The sequence below is a fragment of the Quercus lobata genome, chromosome 4, assembly GCF_001633185.2.
Source record: "Quercus lobata isolate SW786 chromosome 4, ValleyOak3.0 Primary Assembly, whole genome shotgun sequence".
Classification (NCBI taxonomy): Eukaryota; Viridiplantae; Streptophyta; class Magnoliopsida; order Fagales; family Fagaceae; genus Quercus; species Quercus lobata.
This window is the reverse complement of record NC_044907.1, coordinates 93986211-94005471: the sequence shown is the minus strand read 5'-3', so window position 1 is coordinate 94005471 and position 19261 is coordinate 93986211. Positions and strand designations below refer to the sequence as shown.

Genomic DNA, 19261 nt, shown 5'->3' with positions numbered 1-19261 from the left:
GAGATTCACAATTGGCGAGCTATTTTAAATCACCCATTTTTGCTGCAACTAAATGAGCAGGGACAGAACCAGGATTCAAACTTAGGGGGGGCCAAAGTTCTTTATTCAAGAATTTTAAAAAGTTGGAATATTAATACTAGAGGTTGACAACAATGCATTATTAGTATTATTTTCTTTCTGTATTTTTTATTTTCTTTTTTTTAAAATCAATGATAGATATTTATAATTAAGAGTTCTGTAAGTTAATTGGCAAATCTTGATAATTTCAAGGTCTAATTGAGGTTAGACCAATTCTTTATTCTATCCACATTATAATTTTTTTTTTAAACCTATTTATTATTTTCACATAATTCTATACCTAATAACTTCATAATGCTATATATAAAAGATTCAAAAAAAATAATAATAATACAAAAACTATAGTTAAAAGTTCAAATCCATGTCCAATATTACATTAATAAAACAACTAAGATAATGGTTAATCAACATCATGCACTAATTTTCAATAAAAAAAGGGTGAGACAGTTATTGGTGTCTTGGTTAAGGATTTTTTTTTTTTATTTTAATAATTACTTGGTTAAGGTTGAGGTAGCATAAATATGTGAGATCTTTTCCTTTAAAAAATTGTCATTTTGTAAATGTAGTAAAAAATGAAAAGAAAAAGAGTTTTGTTAAACAATCACTTGATAATGAACGGTAACTTTGAGTCTTCAACTAATTAAAAAATAAATGGTTTCCCATCACTACATTTGTGGGGGAAGATTGATCCGCAGTCAGTTTGTCCGCTTTGGGGCTGAAGGACCCGCACGGCTTTGTTTTTTGCAAGCGACGTGAGCAGTTTTTGAGACTTGCTCCCACATTGAAGAAAGATGCGCCCCACTCATTCCTTATAAGCCTTGGCTGAAGGCAAGAGTGTACCACTACTACACATGTGTAGTGTAGTAGTGGTACACTCTTCGTGAAATGGGATTTTCTGGTGATTGTTCAAAAAGATTGAAGAGGTTTCAAGCCTTATTAACGGTTTTATGAAACGTTTTAACTCTCCATACGTGCCTTTTGATGAAATATAACCCTATGGGTATAAATAGAGGCTTATGTTCACTTGAAAAAATAATTAATTCCACAAAATAGTAAGTTTGAGAGAAACATAAGAAATCCAATGGTCATTCTCCAGAATTGCTATCTGTAAAACCCAACATCTTGGTTGTATCCTAAAGACAACTTTGCAATAACCCTTTAGCAACAAAAGTGCCCGGGGGGGGGGGGGATATTGTCTTAGGAAAATGATATAATGCCTCCAAGTTATCTATTTTTTGTTTGTATTTTGTGTTAACCATGTTCTTCCATTATTACTTTGTGTAATATCCCCAACAGATCTTAGTGATGCTTGCTACTAAACTAATTTTTAATATCTCAAAATGTTTATGTTTCTTTACTCTAATTTATTTTACTTTTTCTTTATAATATATATATACAACATTCTCCAAAATTCCCCAATTCAAAATAAATAATATCTATAACATAACATAATAAATACTATCTATTACAACACTACAAATCATAGAAGCTTTTAGCAAAAGACTGAACCTAAACAATTCAAAAAATAACTAAGCAACATTCCCCATTTTTTGTTTTTTTCAAGGGAACATGCTAGACACAAGTAAATGAGATTCTATTTAGAATAGAATTTCTATAACCTGTCTGTAGATAGTATTTCTTCATTCCGCATTAGTTAAATTTTTTTGGTACAAGCAGAAGGGTTTTGCTTGCCTGAAACCGCAGGTCGGACGTTAACACAAGTGGAAGTAGCAGATCCACTTCCCTTGTATGCGAGATCAATGTAAGCAACCACCACTTGTTGGCACGGTACACTCTTACTGCAAACAAGCTTCACAGCTTCCAATGTTGAAGAAGTTCCTGTAATGTTCTTGAAGCTAACATTGTTGATCTTAACATTAGAGGGAGACTGAAAACAAAACAAACAAACAAAAAATCCATCCAAAAATTTGATATTAGAATATGTAATTTGTTTATCCTTTTTTTAACTTCTAACATCAAAATGTGTGTATATATTTGTGATATTTATAATAACCTCATTTGAGCATTGATTGTTTGGGCAGTAGTTTTGATCAATGAGGACAGGATTGCCAACATTGTCCATGATAACATTCTCGAAATGTATATCAGAAGCAGTCCCAGAAGGGGAAGCAGGCCATGTTTTGATTCTAACACCATTTTCTGTATTGCTAAGAGTGGCACCAATAACTCTGATTCCTGAAACAGGTTGTTCGTTTTCGTACCTTCCAAGACTTCCAATGCTAATGCCATGACCAGGTCCACAAGTTACTTGCTTAATAGTAATATCTTGGGTTCCATCACCAATGGAGATGCAATCATCACCTGTTCCAATATTGGCATCGGTAATGTTGATCTGAGATGACCGTCCTATGTGGATTCCATCAGTGTTGGGGCTATCTCCAGGTGCAGTTATGGTAACATGTTGGAATTGCAAGTTCTTGCATTCCAAAAGGTTGATATGGAAAAATTTGCTGTCCTTCGATGTAATGTCTTGGACTATTGAATTAGTGATGAAGTTGAACCTTATATTCTGTTCATGATTACAAGTTAGATAAATTAAACACAAAATATGAATGCTCAAGTTTCATTTAAATATTCACCTAAAAAAATGTCATATTTAGTAAAATGCTAACAATTCAAAAAAAAGTACAAATTGGTTTGGTAATAAATTTTTTAGCATCATTGAATCAACAAAATAAATAGGAAAAATGAAAAAATTATAAGAAATATTATCACATAACAACTTACAACCTAATGTGTTAATGAACGTGGTTGGTACCACTTCAACAATATCATCTTATATAAATAATTCTTATCTTAAACCACATAGACTTTGTCACAACTTGATGACATGTGCAATTGAGATTGGCGAACTATCACTTTCAGATTTAACCATAATTTTTTCTCTATCACTCATAGTCGCATTAGTGTTGTGCACAAAATGTTGTGTCCATACTCCATAGGCTTTCTCACATATAAATGTTGAATTACTTCCTTTGTGAGGTGTGACACATCACTATATAAAATTTATGCCAAATAATTTATATTATCTTTAGCATTCTCTAACATATAAATGCTTGAATTGCTTTTTAGTAATGGATAAAGCTTGTAAAGTTGTAGTGACTATATATATCTAAGTAGAAAATTATGGAAATGTAAATGCTAATTATTTTGAGATTTAAATCTTACAATAGGAAGTATGTCGCAATTGTACTTTTTCGCACAATTATTTTTTTGCCATGCCATTTGTCCTTGGCCATCAAAAACTCCACCGCCTGACATAGTAAGACTGTCAATCCTTTCAAAAACGACCTAACCATCTTTCCCTTTGAAGGATTCAATGTCTGATGGGGCTTGTAGAGTTCCCTGAAGGTTAAACTCAATAGCACCTTTGCATGGACCTAACAAAGTCACTAAACCTAGTTTGTAAGTCCCTGTTGAAATCACAACTTTACTTCCTGCTACTGCACACGCAGCTTTCCAAGCTTGTGTCAAAGCCTAAACACATTATGAGAAATCAAAATCAGCATATTACAATTATTTTTCATGTTAATGTTTTATCAATCTGGTCAGGAAACCAATTGGGTTTTAGTGTAAATAGTGTTTGAACCTAAGTTCTCTTATATGATGTTAAAAGGCTTTAAGAATTAAGTTGAACACACTTTTGATGTTAATTAAGTATGGTTAATTGCACTACACATATTTTTACCTGAGTGATATCGCCATTAGTCTGTGCTCCATATGATTTAACATCAAAGACCTGCCCAGCATTGGTGGACGTCAACAGCAATAGCAAGGAAACTGTTACAATGCTAAAATTCTTTCCCATCTTATTGTTCTTCAATTATTTCCTTGCTATTGCCAGTTTGTTGTATGGAATGATGAATACCCCATTTGGTTTGAAGCTAGTTATACTTCAATACATGAGCTCACCACCATTGAGCTATTCAACTAATGTTAACTAATTTTACGATTGAATTATGCTAAAAAACTTAAGGGATTTAATTCACTTTGCCTTATTTGTCATGCTCTCATTCCCTAAAATCATTCCCTAAAATCAAATCCTTGACACAAAAATGACCATTAACGGTTAAGCAGTAAATCCAAATCCCTTGATTTTCTCTTAGACACAAATGATTGTTAGCAGTTAACCAAGTAAAAGAGTAATGCTAGAGATGCAAACTTTTTTACAAATTTTTTTTACAAACTGCTGATATTGTGGGTGGTTATTGGTAAATGAAAAAGTGATGTTAATAATGAGCCTAGATGAAAATCAGTAAGAAGTTGGCCATGTTAATAATTTATAAAAATATTATAAAATAGTTTGTAGCTGTAGCATTACTTAGGGTAAAAATATCAATTTTAATAAAGGGCGGCATTACGCTCATATAATGCATACATTAAACAAAAATGAAATAGCAAGAAGTGTGGATATATTTAGAGAAATTATGAGGTCCTCATGGTGGACAAGTGTTGTGGTCTACCATTCCAATAAAAGACTTCCACCTGTTTAAAATTATGGAGTTTTAAATAAAAACTGAATACTAACTCAACAATTTAAAAAAGGTGGGAGTCTTTTACTGGACCGGTGGACCACATCACTTGTCCACCATGAGGACCTTATAATTTCTCCAATATTTAGGCTGCTCTAATTTACTAATGCGTATTTATGATATATTTTTGCTAATTCACTCATGCTTGTTTATGATCTTTATTTGGAATGCTAAAAATGAAGCATATAAAGATGGAAAAAAGAGGAGAAAAAGGGCGTTTTTTAATTAATTATTCTTGTATCCATGTGTATATGCACGGGTATATTTAAAAACAATCACAAATATAAACATATATGAGTTCAAATTATAATTAATATTAGAGTTACAATTGACACATTTTCTAAGTTATGAATTTTTTAATATATGTAATAGTTTTTCATTTTATATATATATATATATATATATATAATTTTAAATCTAAATAGATTTTGACTATTCGGTTTTTACACCAAATAATTCACTTATCCTAAAAATTACAAATTAGATAGGACATATGATGCATAATTGAACTTTAATTGAAATCCAATTTAAAATCAAATTGGATTTATATTTTTCAATTTTTGCACCTAATAATTTTCTTGGTACAAAAATTTAAAAACTAGAGAGACAAGTGGCGTAAAATTGAACTCTAGTTTAGAATCTAATTGGACTTTTCTCTAAATTTTGGCTTTAACTATATATATATATATATATATATAGATTCATTCTCAAAAAAACAAAAACTCTATATATATATATATATATATATATATAGACTATTATCACAATTATGATAGATTTTGTTTTCAAAAGAAGGATAGATTTTTTTTTCTTTTTTTTTTGGCCCCGTATTTTGACTTTGGATGAATTATATCAGTCCATAACTTTGAAAAAGAAAAAAGAAAAAGAAAAAGAGAAATGATATGTCTACAACATTTTTACAACAAATCCTAAGTAGTAGGTTGTTATTGGTTGTTATTGTTGGATAAAAAAGTATCTTAGTATTAGTTTCAAATTTGAACCAATAACAACTAACCACCTGTGATTTATTGTAAAAATGTTGTAGATCTCAAAGAAAAAAGGCCTTATATTAATATATATGTGATTAAGCGCTTTTCTTGCTACAGTATATTAATTATAATTTAGTGATTATGTTAATTATTTTATTTTTTTTGATAATTAGATAGTTGAGTGAGATTTTTTATTTTTTATTTTTTGAGAGTGAAATTTGAACTCTAGAGATGTCAACTAATTTAGTTACAAGAGTCTTAGCGTGATTATATTAATTATCATATAATGAGGATAATTAATTAATTAATTTTTTTTTATGTCCATTTTTTTCAATTTTTTTTCCTAAATGCAATTTCTTTCTTAATCAATTTGAATGTTGTGTGTGTAAATTTTATTTTGGACCTAAATGAGATTTTCTTCATATGCTCAAATACTTTATTTGATTTATTTGTCTCACCATCAAAATTATAATAATAATGTGGATGCTTGTAAAAAGACTCAAGGGAAAAATAGAAGAGGCATGTTTATGTAGGCATGTGTTTCTAGGGTAGGTGTGTGAACCTGAGTGTCTTTTCTTATTTTTATTTTTAAGGAGTTCACCAACCATTGGTTTTGTATTAGGTGTATTGGTCACCTATTTGTCTAACTTGTTTTAGTTAACTAATTAACTGAAAACTAATTCAGAGGTCTTTAAATTAATTAAGGTAAACCAACGTTTTGAAGAAAATATTTTGAACTCAAAAGTTCAGTTATGGGTGTGACATGTGTTAGGCCCCTCACACCGTCTATCCAAAATATAGTACCTCATTTTAATTTAATCTCAATGTTCATATTTTAGAAAGACAAATTGAACATTGGCATTTTGATTTTGATTTTGAAAATGTTTTGTACAAACAATTCGTATACATATGATGTGAATATTTTTTTTTTTTTTTTTACTTATAAAGTATCATGTGAATATTAATGGGCCATGGATAAACGTGTGAATTTCAAAGAGAATATCATAAACTTGGTTAATCCCATAAAATTGATAAACCAATTAATATAGGCCAAAATGCAAAACTCACCCTCTAAGTTTCACTATTTTTCATTTCAGTCCCTTAAGTTTGTGTTTTGTCATTTTAGTCCTCTAAATTTCATTTTTTCTCAATTAAGTCATTTGTTAACAAACCGTTAATTGCCACCATTATCTACGGCAAAACAACACTGTTTTGTATTTTTTTCATTTAAAATTTTAATTTATTATTTATTTATTAATTTTAAGAAAGAAAGAGGGAGAAGTGAGGTGTAACAGTAGTTGGAGAAACAAATCGAATGAATGGCAGCATCGGTGGGCCTGCGATGGATGCTTGCCTCGGTGGCATTGTTCTATCGCAGAGTGGAGCCACTTGTTAATTATGGTTGCTGTTGTATGATTTGTGGACCAAGAAGTTATGATGACAACTCTTTTTTTTTTTTTTTTTTTTTCAAGATCAACAATGGTGTGTGATGGGTGTGGGTTTAAGTGGTTTGATACTTTGATAACGGTGACTATGTTTTCAGTTTGGCTTAGAGTGTTGGGTTTTCTCGTGGGTATGAAATTTTCTGATGGGTTAATGATAAGTGCTGGCGAGGTTTTCAAAGCTGACCAAGTGGGCCTGATTGTTTTCTTTTTGTATAGAAATTGGACCTAGTTTAAGCTCAAACATATAGCCAAGTTGATGCTAGGGACGGAGCCAGATCTTGGAGTTAGGGGGGCAATTATTTTGCTAGCTGTGTGCGGCGGCTCCGGCCTTTGAGTCTATTGCTTTATTACTAAGGATTTTTTTTTAAAAAAAATGTGAAAAAGCAACATAATATTAATAGAAATCATAAACAGTCTAGTACATCAGAGGCAATAACAGTTTCTAAGAAACTAGGGGTTTCCTCAACCCATGCCACAAAATCACTAACAAATTGAGCATGTTGAGCTAAAATATGGGCAAGCTTGTTTCCTTCCCTCCTAATATGTGAAAAATCAAAAGAATGAAAAGATTGAAGGTGGAACAAAATGCCATTAAGAACATTAGCAACAGCAGGAGGGGCTTTGGAGGTTCCATGTAAACAGTTGTAGACTTGCAAACAATCACCCTCAAATATAATATTCTTAATACCAACATCTCTTGCAAAAATCACAGCTGCTTTCATTGCCTTGGCTTCAACCTCAAGAGGACCCAAAGGAGCAAAACAACGTTGGCTTAAAGCTGCCACAACCTGACCCTTATAATCACGAATAAGAACACCCATTCCAGTACTAGAAAGATTTTTAAAAATAGCTCCATCCGCATTAGCTTTGTAGACACTCGGCTCAGGAGGTAACCAACTAGTTTGGGAACGATGAACAGAAGGTATTGGAGGGTCTTGAACAGCTTGAAACTCAGAGATAAACCTGAACGCTTCGAGGATCAAATTTTCCTTTTTCTTTGGCTCTTTGCCATGTTGAATGCCATTTCTATTCCTCCATATATTCCATGCAATTGCCATGAACTGAACAAGAGAAATAGCCAAGGATCCCACATCACAACCCAAGCTCCAAACTATACATTAGCAAAATGCCATTGACAATCCACCAACAAATTACAAGATTCCCACACAGACCTTGAAAAGTCACAAAATAGCAGCACATGACTTGTCGTCTCACTACTCTGGCCACACTAGTCACAAACATTTGAACTGAGCACATGCTGATGGAAAAGGTTGGATTTTGTGGGTAGAATTTTTTGACAAGCCCGCCAAACAAAGTTTTTAATTTTGTTTGGCACCTTGGCCAACCAAATAGTTTTCCAAAGCCTGCTTTGGCTAGCATTACCAGAAGTTCCTTCTTGCTCTGCCCCTCTCATTTCCACAACAATCCAATAAGCGCTTTTAACTGTAAAAGTACCATTAGGTGTGGCAGCCCAAACTAATTTATCTAGAGGCATACGAGTACTCAAAGGAATACTTAGGATATTTTCAGCTTCAAAATTTAAGAATAATTCCCTTACAAGATCAGCCCTCCATAACCCGTGATCAGAGTCAATAAGAGTATCTAGTGCTTCAAGTAGCAGAATTCTAGGTGACTCAACCCTATATGTAGATGGGGATGGAGTCCACTTATCCTTCCAAATACAAACCTTCTTAGCATTTCCAATTTGCTAACACATCCTTTGCTGAATAATAGGTTGGGTTGCAAGAATGCTGTGCCAGACATAGGATGGATTTCTACCCTTGCGGGCATCCACAAAAGAAGTTTCAGGGAAATACTTACTCTTGAAAACATGATAGAAGAGAGAGTTTGATTCATGTTGCAATCTCCATTCTTGCTTTTCTAGGAGAGCAAGATTAAAAGCTTTTAGATCCCTAAAACCCATGCCACCCTTAGCCTTTGGTCTACACAACTTGTTCCATTCCATCCACACCATTTTCTACTCATCATGTTTCTGCCCCCACCAAAATTTGCTCACAATACTATTTAGTTCATTGCAAAGAGACTCTGGAAGGAGAAAACAACTCGTTGTATGCATTGGTATTGCTTGGACAACTGCCTTTATAAGTACCTCTCTACCAGCCATAGATAAAAACTTCTCTTTCCATCCAGAGAGTTTATTAGCTACTCTTTCCTTAAGTTGTTGGAAGATATTGCGTTTATTTCGGCCAACTAATGAAGGCAAACCCAAGTACTTCTCATGCTGACGAATAATATCCACACCAAATCTCTACTTAAGCTCCTCTTGGATCTCTGCTAGAGTATTGGGCTGAAAAATAATGAGGTTTTTTGTCTATTTACTTGCTGACCTGTTGCCCTTTCATAGACCAAAAGCAATCTTTGTATTTCATCACAATCAGCAGTGGTAGCATTACAGAACAATAAACTGTCATCAGCAAAGAAAAGATGGGTGATGTGAGAGCTTCACTTGAAACCTGAAGACCTCGAAGAGTTCCCATCTTAGCTGATTTGTGGACTAAAGATGAAAGACTTTCTACACATAACAAAAACAAATATGGAAAGAGAGGATCCCCTTGACACAAACCCCTAGTTGGGGTAATACGCCCTTGAGGGACACCATTAATGCGAATAGAGTATGTGACAGAAGTTACACAACTCATAACCATAGAAACCACCTAGAATGAAAACCAATTTTTCTCATGATTTTTTCTAAGCAACTCCATTCAACCCTATCAAAAGCTTTACTCATGTCTAGTTTGAAAGCCATGGACCTTGTTTTCCCAATTTTCCATGCATTGCTCACCTATTATACATTGTAAACTATGCCGTCATGGCCTAAAGAGATGTTGGCTTGTCGCTAATGTTGGTGGTTGCTTCTAAAGGAAGGCACATAAAATATACACCCTAAAAAGCATGCCAAAGAGATTCCAAGAGCTTGAGAGAAAAGTAAAGGAGAAAAGATTTCATTCTTAAGCTTTTTATTAGTTACACTAACACGAGGGTGTTTACACCCACATTATATCCTAATCATGTAACTTATGTTTTACAAGAGTCAAGTTAATCTCATTTATATAGGCCAACTTGGTTGGGCAAGTCATACTTACTAATGGATTAAGACGTTAGAGTGAAAGTCTAGTGATCAAGCACTTCGTCTGTCTCAGAACAAAGATTTGATTTGTATGAGACGAATTAGTATCGGAGTTGTCAAAGACCATTTAGAACATTGATTCAATTTCTAACCATAAGGTCCATAACCATGTGTGAGGAACATGTGGTACCATGAGATGTAGAACATCCACCATGAACACAAACATTGGAATCTCTGTCCCTTTTGGTTTGGTACTCAGTTGTCAAAACTCTCCCAACTACGATTATAAAAACAAACCTCTCCCAACTACAATCGACCAGCTTCAAAAGTCAAACCACTTTACCTCGTAACTCTCGCCTTGTCCAACCTTTTTCTTAACTCATAGTATATAAGAAGAGGAATGCAAATAATAGTAACAAACAGTAACACATTCTCACGCACATACTTGCTACCATTTTCTCAACAAAACCAATGCCAATGGGAAACTAAGTCCATTACTAGTTTCATGCGTGTGAACTCAATAAAACCAGCCCCATAGCTAACATATGGTGATCTCACATTCACACGCATGTAATAATGTTGCACAATGACGCATGGCATGAATACCCAATATTTATAAGCTAGCATGAATGATATGTCATATGAGCACGATTATCTGTATAAATACAATGATGCATTATGTGCAATGTTGCTTTCAGGTGACATTGTCGGGACATTTATCAAACAAAAGATGCATAATGTATATCCGAGTGTACTTATGAAACTGTAGAAAATTGATTAATTATTTATTAAAGTAATTGGCAAGCCATTTTTTAACCTCAAATTCTCCAATCATTTTATGAATTCCCCCCTATTTTCAACTCATATTTATCACCTTTTGATATGATTTTTAGAGGATTCAAGCCTTGGGTGTCTAATTTTCACTCAAACTCATTAACCCATGCCTTCATCCCTTTATAAATAAAAGGTGTTTACAGTTCTAAACACACAATTCTAGGGGATCTACAGAAAGTTTTCAATAAAGGTAATAAGGTAGTTGGTAATCCTTTTATTCAGTACACGATCGAATCTCTATCACTTAATTCTCTACTCTCCAACGCCCCCGAAAACATACCAAGGCTAAATTTATCATCAAGCCTTGTGCATGACTGCATATAGGTGGTTTTTTTCATCCATTTGATTTTTTGATCTTGTTATTGCCATTATTATTATTTTTTTAAAAAGACTTTCTTTGATTATTTGGGGTGGTTTAGGATCAAATCATGATAGATTTTAATATTCATATGTTGTTCTTATGTTCAAAATCATTTTTTCAAAAACCTCAATGCTAGGTTTTTTTTTTTTTTTTTTTTTTTTTTTTTTTTTAATTTAATTTAATTTATTTTTTGATCTGTCGGATGAATGAATATTATGACATGATGGTGTCCATCATACTCTAGAAGACCAATTACATTAGGCAGGGTGGGTTCTTAATACTCCCATTTCATAACTTAACTTTTAATCTTAGATTAATGGTTCTTAGACTAAGTTTTATCATGTAATTTTCACTTCGAAATAGTAACCTGTTAACTAAGTTTTATCATGGAACCTGTTAACTAAGTTTTATCATGGACCCTATCAAAAGCAATGCTGCCTGGGAAACTTTATACTTTTGCAAATTGTGAATCTAGATTTATCCCAAATTTAAATAGGAATGATGTAAGACGAGTTTTGAGGGAATAAAAAAGTGAGATCGAAGTTACTAAAATAGAAACATTGAGTTTAGAGCCACTAGAAATTTTATAGAAAACTTCACAAAATATTGATGTAGCAAATTATTATTAGTATGTTCAAAATGGGAAATACTAAAGTTATAAACTATTTTACAAACGCTTGATCTGATGGGTGGTTATTAGTAAGTAAAAATGTAATTCTGATAGTGGGTCTAAGGAAGAATCCGTAAGAATTTATCGCATCAACGGATTATAAAAATAATGTAAAATAGCTAAATGATTGTATCATTATTCTTTCAAAAAATAATTTTTGCCAACTCACATGGAAAAGCCAAGTTTAGGCACCGAGCGAATCAACCCAACCGAACCGATTCTCATGAGCCGCTCGACCTGTAGCGAGCTATCAGCTATCCCTCAATTCAATTGGACTTGAATAATTTCATTTTCTTCGACATTCGACAACATAATTTGTGAGTTGAGTTGAGTTAAGAAATCTGATCTACAACAGTAGAGACAGAGACCCACATGGTTTCACTCTCAAGTTCAGCTCCATCAACCTTCCAAACCCTCCATAACCCACTTCTCACAGCAAGGTAAGCTGCCCTCTCTCTCCCTGTCCCTTTTTTTATAGATAATATTAGCTATATAGATATGCACAACACCTATATATATTCACTTAGAAGCAAAGGCCCTCTTTCCTTTTCCTTTAATGACTACTCCTACTTCTTCAATGAAAGATTTGATAGAACCCCATTTCAAATATCATCATCATCATCATCTTGTTGTGCTTGTGCTTGTTGTTCTTGCTGTACATTTTCGACTCACAGTCATAGGGTGCCCACAAGCCCTACATTTTTATATGGGTTGAGGCAGTCCACCCTGCTTCAATGCTCAGCTTCTAGAAGGCTGATCTTGGGAAGTGGAAACCGCTACTATAACAGGCTTCCAGTCCAGCATTTGGACTGGGGTTGTTATGAGGTTTCTTGCTCTCTCAAGGAGACTAGTGTGAGTAATAGGCGTAATGAGAGATGTACTTGTACGGTTTCAGAGGAGAGTGAAAATTAGGATTGTTTCGATGATGCAGAAGCAGTTTTTAGCTTGTTGAGTGAGCGAGTGAGGAATGTTTTGGTGGTAGAGTGAGAAGTGGTAGAGTGAGATGTGTTATACCATGTTGTGTATGCTAGAGTAGATGCGGAAGAGGAAGCATAGAGGAGGAACACTGAGAACACGAGGGTTACGTGGTTCAGCCTTACGGCCTACATCCACGGAGGAATCCCTTAAGGGCTACATCTTTATTATCTGAGAGTGTAGTACAATAACCTCCTGTGTTACAATGAACCCCAACATGAGTATATATAAGCGACTAAACCCTAGACTACTAGTACAAGCAGGAATGGGCTTGGGCCTATTACATTGGGCTAATATGTCTAATATATATCTCTAACACCCTCCCTCAAACTCTAGGCGGAAGCTCGATGAAGGCTTGAGGTTGGATAAGCATGAGAAGATCACTTGGAGATGCCTTGAAGAATGCCTTTGAAGAAACCACAATGAAGAATGTGTCAATTGACTAATTTCGGAGTCTCAAATGCAGAAATGGAGCCCAAAATCGGAATCTACGCGAAAAACTGAGCAAGATAGGCCCTTTTGGAAATTTTGACTTTTGGTCAAAGTCAACGCAAAAAGTCAAAGTCAAAGTCAACTGGTCCAGAGTCAAGTCAACAGTCAAAGTGCTCACGGGTCAGATCCGGGTGGTCCGGGTCGGGTCGGTCCGGGTCGTGGTGCTGACGAGACGACACTGCTGACGTGGCTGATGACGTGTCGCTGACGTGGACTAGGGCTGACGTGGACGTGCTTGCGTGGCTGCTGATGTGGAATGATGACGTCATCCGGTGACGTCAGATGACATCAGCAGTAGTTTTCCGGCATGGCAGGAGCGTGCGTGTTCACCGGCGCGTGGAGGAGAAGCCAGAAACTAGGGAGGCGCGTGGTGGCGCGTGTTAGCTCGGTTGAGGCCCATAATTTTAGGTTCTGTAGATCGGAGGACGATAAGGCCTTCTTGGCGGCGCGTGTGGCTGTGATCCAAGCGGGGAGTCAAGAACGTTCAGCGGCGCGTGAGAGTTCCAGGAGCCATTGTTCGCGCGTGGTGGCGCGTGCGGCTGCGGTTGGAAATCGGGTGCCTCGATTTTGTAGATCGGTGGACGAGGAGGCCGTCATGGCGGCGCGTGTACCAAGAACACGATCCGGAAGTCAAAATCTGAGGCGGCGCGTGGAAGATTTTCCGATTACAACTGAGGCGCGTGGAGGCGCGTGGCAGGGCTTCGGGAGACCGTATTTCTGGGTTTTCTTCACGGGAGGCCGGGGAGCACGTCTGTAGTGTCGGTTTCGACAGGCGAAGGCTTGATGTGCACAGATCTGAAAAGTTAAGTCACGGCTTTGCTTGAGTTTGTGGGTCTGGACATAGCAGTGAGCCATGGCGGCTGCAAGATGCCGTGGAGTCTAGATGTAGCAAACAAGCGTGTGTGACTTCTAATGATGGTGTGCACGTGAGAATCTTCTTTGCTTGCTAGAGATGTTTGTTTGATGCCAAGAACGAAGTTTGGCTCTGATACCATGTTAAATATATTAGCATAGAGATGTGTTATACCATGTTGTGTATGCTAGAGTAGATGCGGAAGAGGAAGCATAGAGGAGGAACACTGAGAACACGAGGGTTACGTGGTTCAGCCTTACGGCCTACATCCACGGAGGAATCCCTTAAGGGCTACATCTTTATTATCTGAGAGTGTAGTACAATAACCTCCTGTGTTACAATGAACCCCAACATGAGTATATATAAGCGACTAAACCCTAGACTACTAGTACAAGCAGGAATGGGCTTGGGCCTATTACATTGGGCTAATATGTCTAATATATATCTCTAACATGGTGGTAGAGTGAGAAGTGGGTATTCTTTTGAGAGTGTGGAAGTGAACAACAGAGGGAGTTTCGGTGGTGGAGAGAGAAAATTGAGTTCATCTAAGAGAGTGGATGTTGAGCAGGGAGGGAACTTTGATGTTAGAGGGAGAAAGGTGAGATTATCTAAGAGAGTGATTGTGGATAAAGGAGGGAGAAATTGTGGTGGAGAGAGTGGTGCTGGATAAGGGAGGGAGTATTAGTGGTGGAGATAGAAATGTGACTTCATCTAGGAGAGTGGAATAACACATTATTCCATGCGTGTGAACTCAATAAAACCAGCCCCATAGCTAACCTGTTAACTAAGTCCATTACATAATATGTTGCAAAACAATTGATGACTTATGCAACCAAAGTAATATAGCTGATGATGAAAACAGGAAGATATAGTGTCCAAGACCAATGCACAGATATCTTAAAGCAAAGTTAGAAGGAGAATAGGAGATACCTCACCCAGGGATTCTTTCAGAGGTTTTCCTTGCTCTAAGGTTAAAAAGCTGTCCAAGATCTTCTTTATGGGCAATTAGTAGATCATACCTTGAAATTCATGTAGAAAAGTCTAATATTAAAATTTGCAAAAGTATAAAGTTTCCAAGCCAGCATTTTGGAGGATCTATTTATGTGAGATTAATATATTGTGTATCTTTCAATAAAACCAATGGGTTTACTAGATTCAAAAGATAGCTAACATACCATTTCCTTAGATATTTGCTCCTTTCGGTAGCTGTCAGTTTGCTCCAAGCTACACAGATAGATTGTATATACATTACATTAGTTAAAAAAAAATTCAAAAGTGTATTTTACGTCCCAATATTGTCAAAAATATCAAGCACAACCTCAGTCCATTTAAGTATAAGGTTTGAATAACATTAAAATTTAAAAGTATTAATAGTTAGAACAATTATTTCCTTAAATAATCATTACTGAAAGTAATATAGTTAGAACAATTATTGATGTATTGGTTAAACTTAAAGGTTTGAATAACATTAAATTTTAAAAAGATGTAGTATATGTCAAGCATAGAAGCACCAATGGTTTTGTCTAACAAGTTATGCCAAAGCCCAGAATATAACATAATCAGAGTGGTTCAATCTAAAAGTTCACACAATAAAATGACTCATATGCTGAAGGTATTGCATCATTTGTCTCCTTCTGACCCATGCATGGGACATCTACTATAACTTCACTAGTTGCTGGATTGCAAACCTGCCATGACATAGAATAGGTGTGATTTTTGTTATGGAAAAAAAAAACGGCACTTTTAAGGCATATTAGATAAAAGAAAAATTCATTTGGAATATAATAAAAAGTGCAAGCAATGCCAATCTATATCATGGTTGGTGTTCATTTAGTATAGCTTATTTCATTGTTTTACCCTGTTAAAAAAAATATAAATAATAAATAATATTGCATGTCTCTGTACTTAGTGTTATATTCTGATCATAGCAATCCCAAGCTTGGAAAAAGAGGAGGGTTATGGTAGGTTGACAGCTAGAGTAAAAATTATTCCTCTAAAATGAATGGATCCACTACAAATACATGTTGGAGCCCCCCCTTCTTAAAAAACATACACATGGCCAACCTTGACTGGTTTCTTAAGGATCCATAACTGGCCAAAAACTTTGGGACTAAATCTTGATTGTTGTATTGTTATTTGTTGTTATTTTACTATATAGATAAAAATAAATAAATAAATAAAAAGCTATGTAAAAGTACAGCCATACCTTGAAAAATACAAAACAATACAAAGTTGAACATTCTCTTTTAAGATGAAAATACTCTAAACCATTTGGGCACCTAGATATGAAAGTATTCATCTTCTCTTTTCTTTTTTGACAAATGAGGGTATCCAAACCTCTTCAAGTATCCATTCATCTTTGGAAACCTAAGACTAAAGCAAAGCAAGAAGCTTCCTTGGCCCAACAATGAGTGTCCATATCAGTTTCTTATGTGCCAATGAGTACAGGAAAGTAAGATGGAGGGTGAGGTTGTTCAAGGCCCACTAGATGCATGTATAACTTACCAAACTTTTTTATTTAAAAAAATGGTTATTATGCATTTGATTAAGGTTAAGGAGGTGATTGACAGAGCCTAAAACAACATAAGTAGTAAAATATGTGTGTGTGTGTCAATTATATTGATGTTGGATATGATACAATCGCCTCCTTAAAATGAAAAGAGCAGGCGATGTCAGTATATCATATAAAAAATCATTGTCTTTTTTCAATGGAGACCCCTGTATTCTTTTTCGTCATTCAAATTTGGATACTCAACAAATTAATGAGGACACCTATATTATTTTCCGTCATTCTATCATATCTAAAATCATTTATCTTTTTCATCTTGGAATAAAATGAAAAAAGCAACCGATGCATCTTTCTTGTTTTTTATAGAAAAAACTGATGCCAATCTAGAGCATGGTTGGTAATCATTTGGTATAGCTTATTTTCGTTAGTTTATTATGCTTAAAAAAACTTTGTCCGTGTGTTTGTACTTAGTGTCATATGTAGATCAATGTGAAATTAGTCACTTTATTATGAATGGATCTACTACATATACACTTTGGGGCATCGCCTACCTAAAAATAAAATAAAATAAAAATAAAAAGAATACATGTGACGGACCTAACTAGTTTGTTAAGGATCCATAACCAACCCAAAATTATTTGTTGAGTGATGATAGTTACACAGCTGAAATTGAAACACAATTTCAGTTAAAATTGTGAAACTGATTTCATCATTTCCCAATTATAACTGTTATAACTGAAATCGTATTTTCACAAGTTGTGTATACAGCAGTGTGCAACAATAACGAGCGTTATTTGTTAAGAATCTATAGCAGACCCAAAGTTCTGTTATTGTTACATGCATTCAATAAGAAATTGACAGGAAAAAAAAAATTAAATAGAGACCTTGATAGTTTTCCTGTCATGGGCATCGATCCATTTCCCAGCAATGAGGCCTTGGCTAAGTAACAAACCCGAATTCTTGAGCCGAGCAATAACATTCTCAGCCTCCGTACTCATCTGCCAATACAACAATAATAATAATACCCTTTATTAATTTTAGTGTTAATGTTATCCAAAACACTATGATACTTAGTTTGATTCAAAATACAAACAAATTACTAAGTAAACAAACAAACCCAGATAATATTTTTACCACATACTCTGAAAAATCAAATAGAAGCTAACGATCAAGTCACAGATTTAGAGAGAGAGAGAGAGAGAGAGAGAGTATTTATGTATGGTAAGTTCTTGCCTGATGGCGAGTGAGGAGAGAAGCAGAGGGTCGAAGAGAAAACGAATGCGAAGAAGGCGATAAAAGCTTGGTGAATGTGTGTGTTGCTCTCATCGACGTGCTCATATCTATGTATCTCTCACTCTTTGTGTGTCTCTCTGTCTCTCGCTGAAGAGCCGGCGAGTGTGTGTGTATGAGTGTGAGTTTTGGTTTGCTGATATTGAGGTTGTTCCGACGCGTAGCTGAATCTATTTGACCATTTTTGTAGATACGGACAGGTACTTGGTACTTACCACACTCTGTGTTCGCTGTTTTTAGTCTATCTCATGATTCATTAATGGTGATAATTGTATTTTCATTTGAAGATAAGCTTGATAATCTCTAAAGATTCAGATTTTTTTAAATATTCATAATTTAATTAATTTATCCTTATATTTATATTTAAAAATAAGGTTAAAATCATAAAATTGATAAAAAAAATTATAAAAAAAAACCTTTCCATTTTATAAAATTACTCCATGTTTTATAAAACTATTTAAAAATAAGATTAAAATCATAAATTGATAAAAAAAAAAAACCTTTTCATTTTATAAAATTTCTCCATGTTCTATAAAACTTCTTAGTGCCCCATGTATACAACCAAAATTACCCTCATGTTCATATAAAATAAAATAAAAACCTAAAAAAAAGAATCTCATTGCACATGCATGAGACTCTTTTTTTATTTTGAATTTAATATAATTTTTTAATTTGAATTTATCTATTATTAGTGAGATTGCACGTGAAGTAAATTTTAAGAAACTAAAATTTAAAATTTGAAAATGAGTAAACTGTTGGGTTTGGTGTGTGTTAGTTTTTAGAAGAAAAAAAATGTATCAAACATGCATGAGATATATTTAAATAGATAGTGTACTAACTTAAAAAATATACATATATATATATATATCTGATAGTTTTTTTGAATTTTGTTGAATTACAAATTTAACCATTTTATTTTTTAAGAATAAAGATTATCTAATTAGATTAGAGATATTTTTGACATTTTTTGAAACCATGACTAACTTTCTGAATCATTTTAATATATAGAGATACATTAAGATACATAGTATAATTTTTACATAACTAATTTATATATAATTTAAATATTGTTGATTGTCATTTTTATATTTTTTTAAGCTCTTTAAAAAGTCTTGTAAGAATAT

General features: G+C 34.3%; 2 protein-coding genes and 1 pseudogene across 4 annotated transcripts in view; all 3 read right to left on the bottom strand.

Annotated features, from left to right (window-relative positions):
- Nucleotides 1-1659: 1659 nt before the first annotated feature.
- Nucleotides 1660-3922, bottom strand: LOC115987799 (annotated as a pseudogene).
- Nucleotides 3923-7469: 3547 nt separating this feature from the next.
- On the bottom strand, nt 7470-9040 carry LOC115986200. Its single transcript, XM_031109052.1, has 3 exons — nt 8828-9040; nt 8449-8737; nt 7470-8176 (listed from the first exon to the last, which is right to left on the bottom strand). Exons 1-3 carry the CDS (start codon nt 9038-9040, stop codon nt 7470-7472), a joined length of 1209 nt encoding a protein of 402 aa, XP_030964912.1.
- A 5757-nt stretch (nt 9041-14797) lies between these two features.
- The window catches only part of LOC115987245 (succinate-semialdehyde dehydrogenase, mitochondrial-like), a 39257-nt gene continuing 34793 nt past the window's right edge, over nt 14798-19261 (bottom strand). Inside the window, exons 1-6 of one of the 3 annotated variants that reach the window (XM_031110751.1) lie at nt 18081-18328; nt 17732-17845; nt 15927-16026; nt 15514-15562; nt 15269-15357; nt 14798-15115 (exon numbers count right to left, since the gene is read on the bottom strand). In XM_031110751.1, the coding sequence (XP_030966611.1) occupies nt 15270-15357; nt 15514-15562; nt 15927-16026; nt 17732-17845; nt 18081-18185 (456 nt within the window). In that variant the 5' untranslated portion in view covers nt 18186-18328 and the 3' untranslated portion in view covers nt 14798-15115; nt 15269. Of the gene's footprint in view, nt 15116-15268; nt 15358-15513; nt 15563-15926; nt 16027-17731; nt 17846-17988; nt 18050-18080; nt 18329-19261 lie in introns of those variants that run through there. The other 2 variants (XM_031110753.1, XM_031110750.1) reach the window with 2 other exon arrangements.

Coding starts and splice junctions, on each gene's coding strand:
- LOC115986200 (XM_031109052.1), bottom strand. CDS start 9,040: ATGGTGTGGATGGAATGGAACAAGTTGTGTAGACCAAAGGCTAAGGGT. Junction 8,738..8,827: donor AGGGTAGAAATCCATCCTAT/GTCTGGCACAGC, acceptor TGTATTTGGAAG/GATAAGTGGACTCCATCCCC. Junction 8,177..8,448: donor AGAGCAAGAAGGAACTTCTG/GTAATGCTAGCC, acceptor GCTAATGTATAG/TTTGGAGCTTGGGTTGTGAT.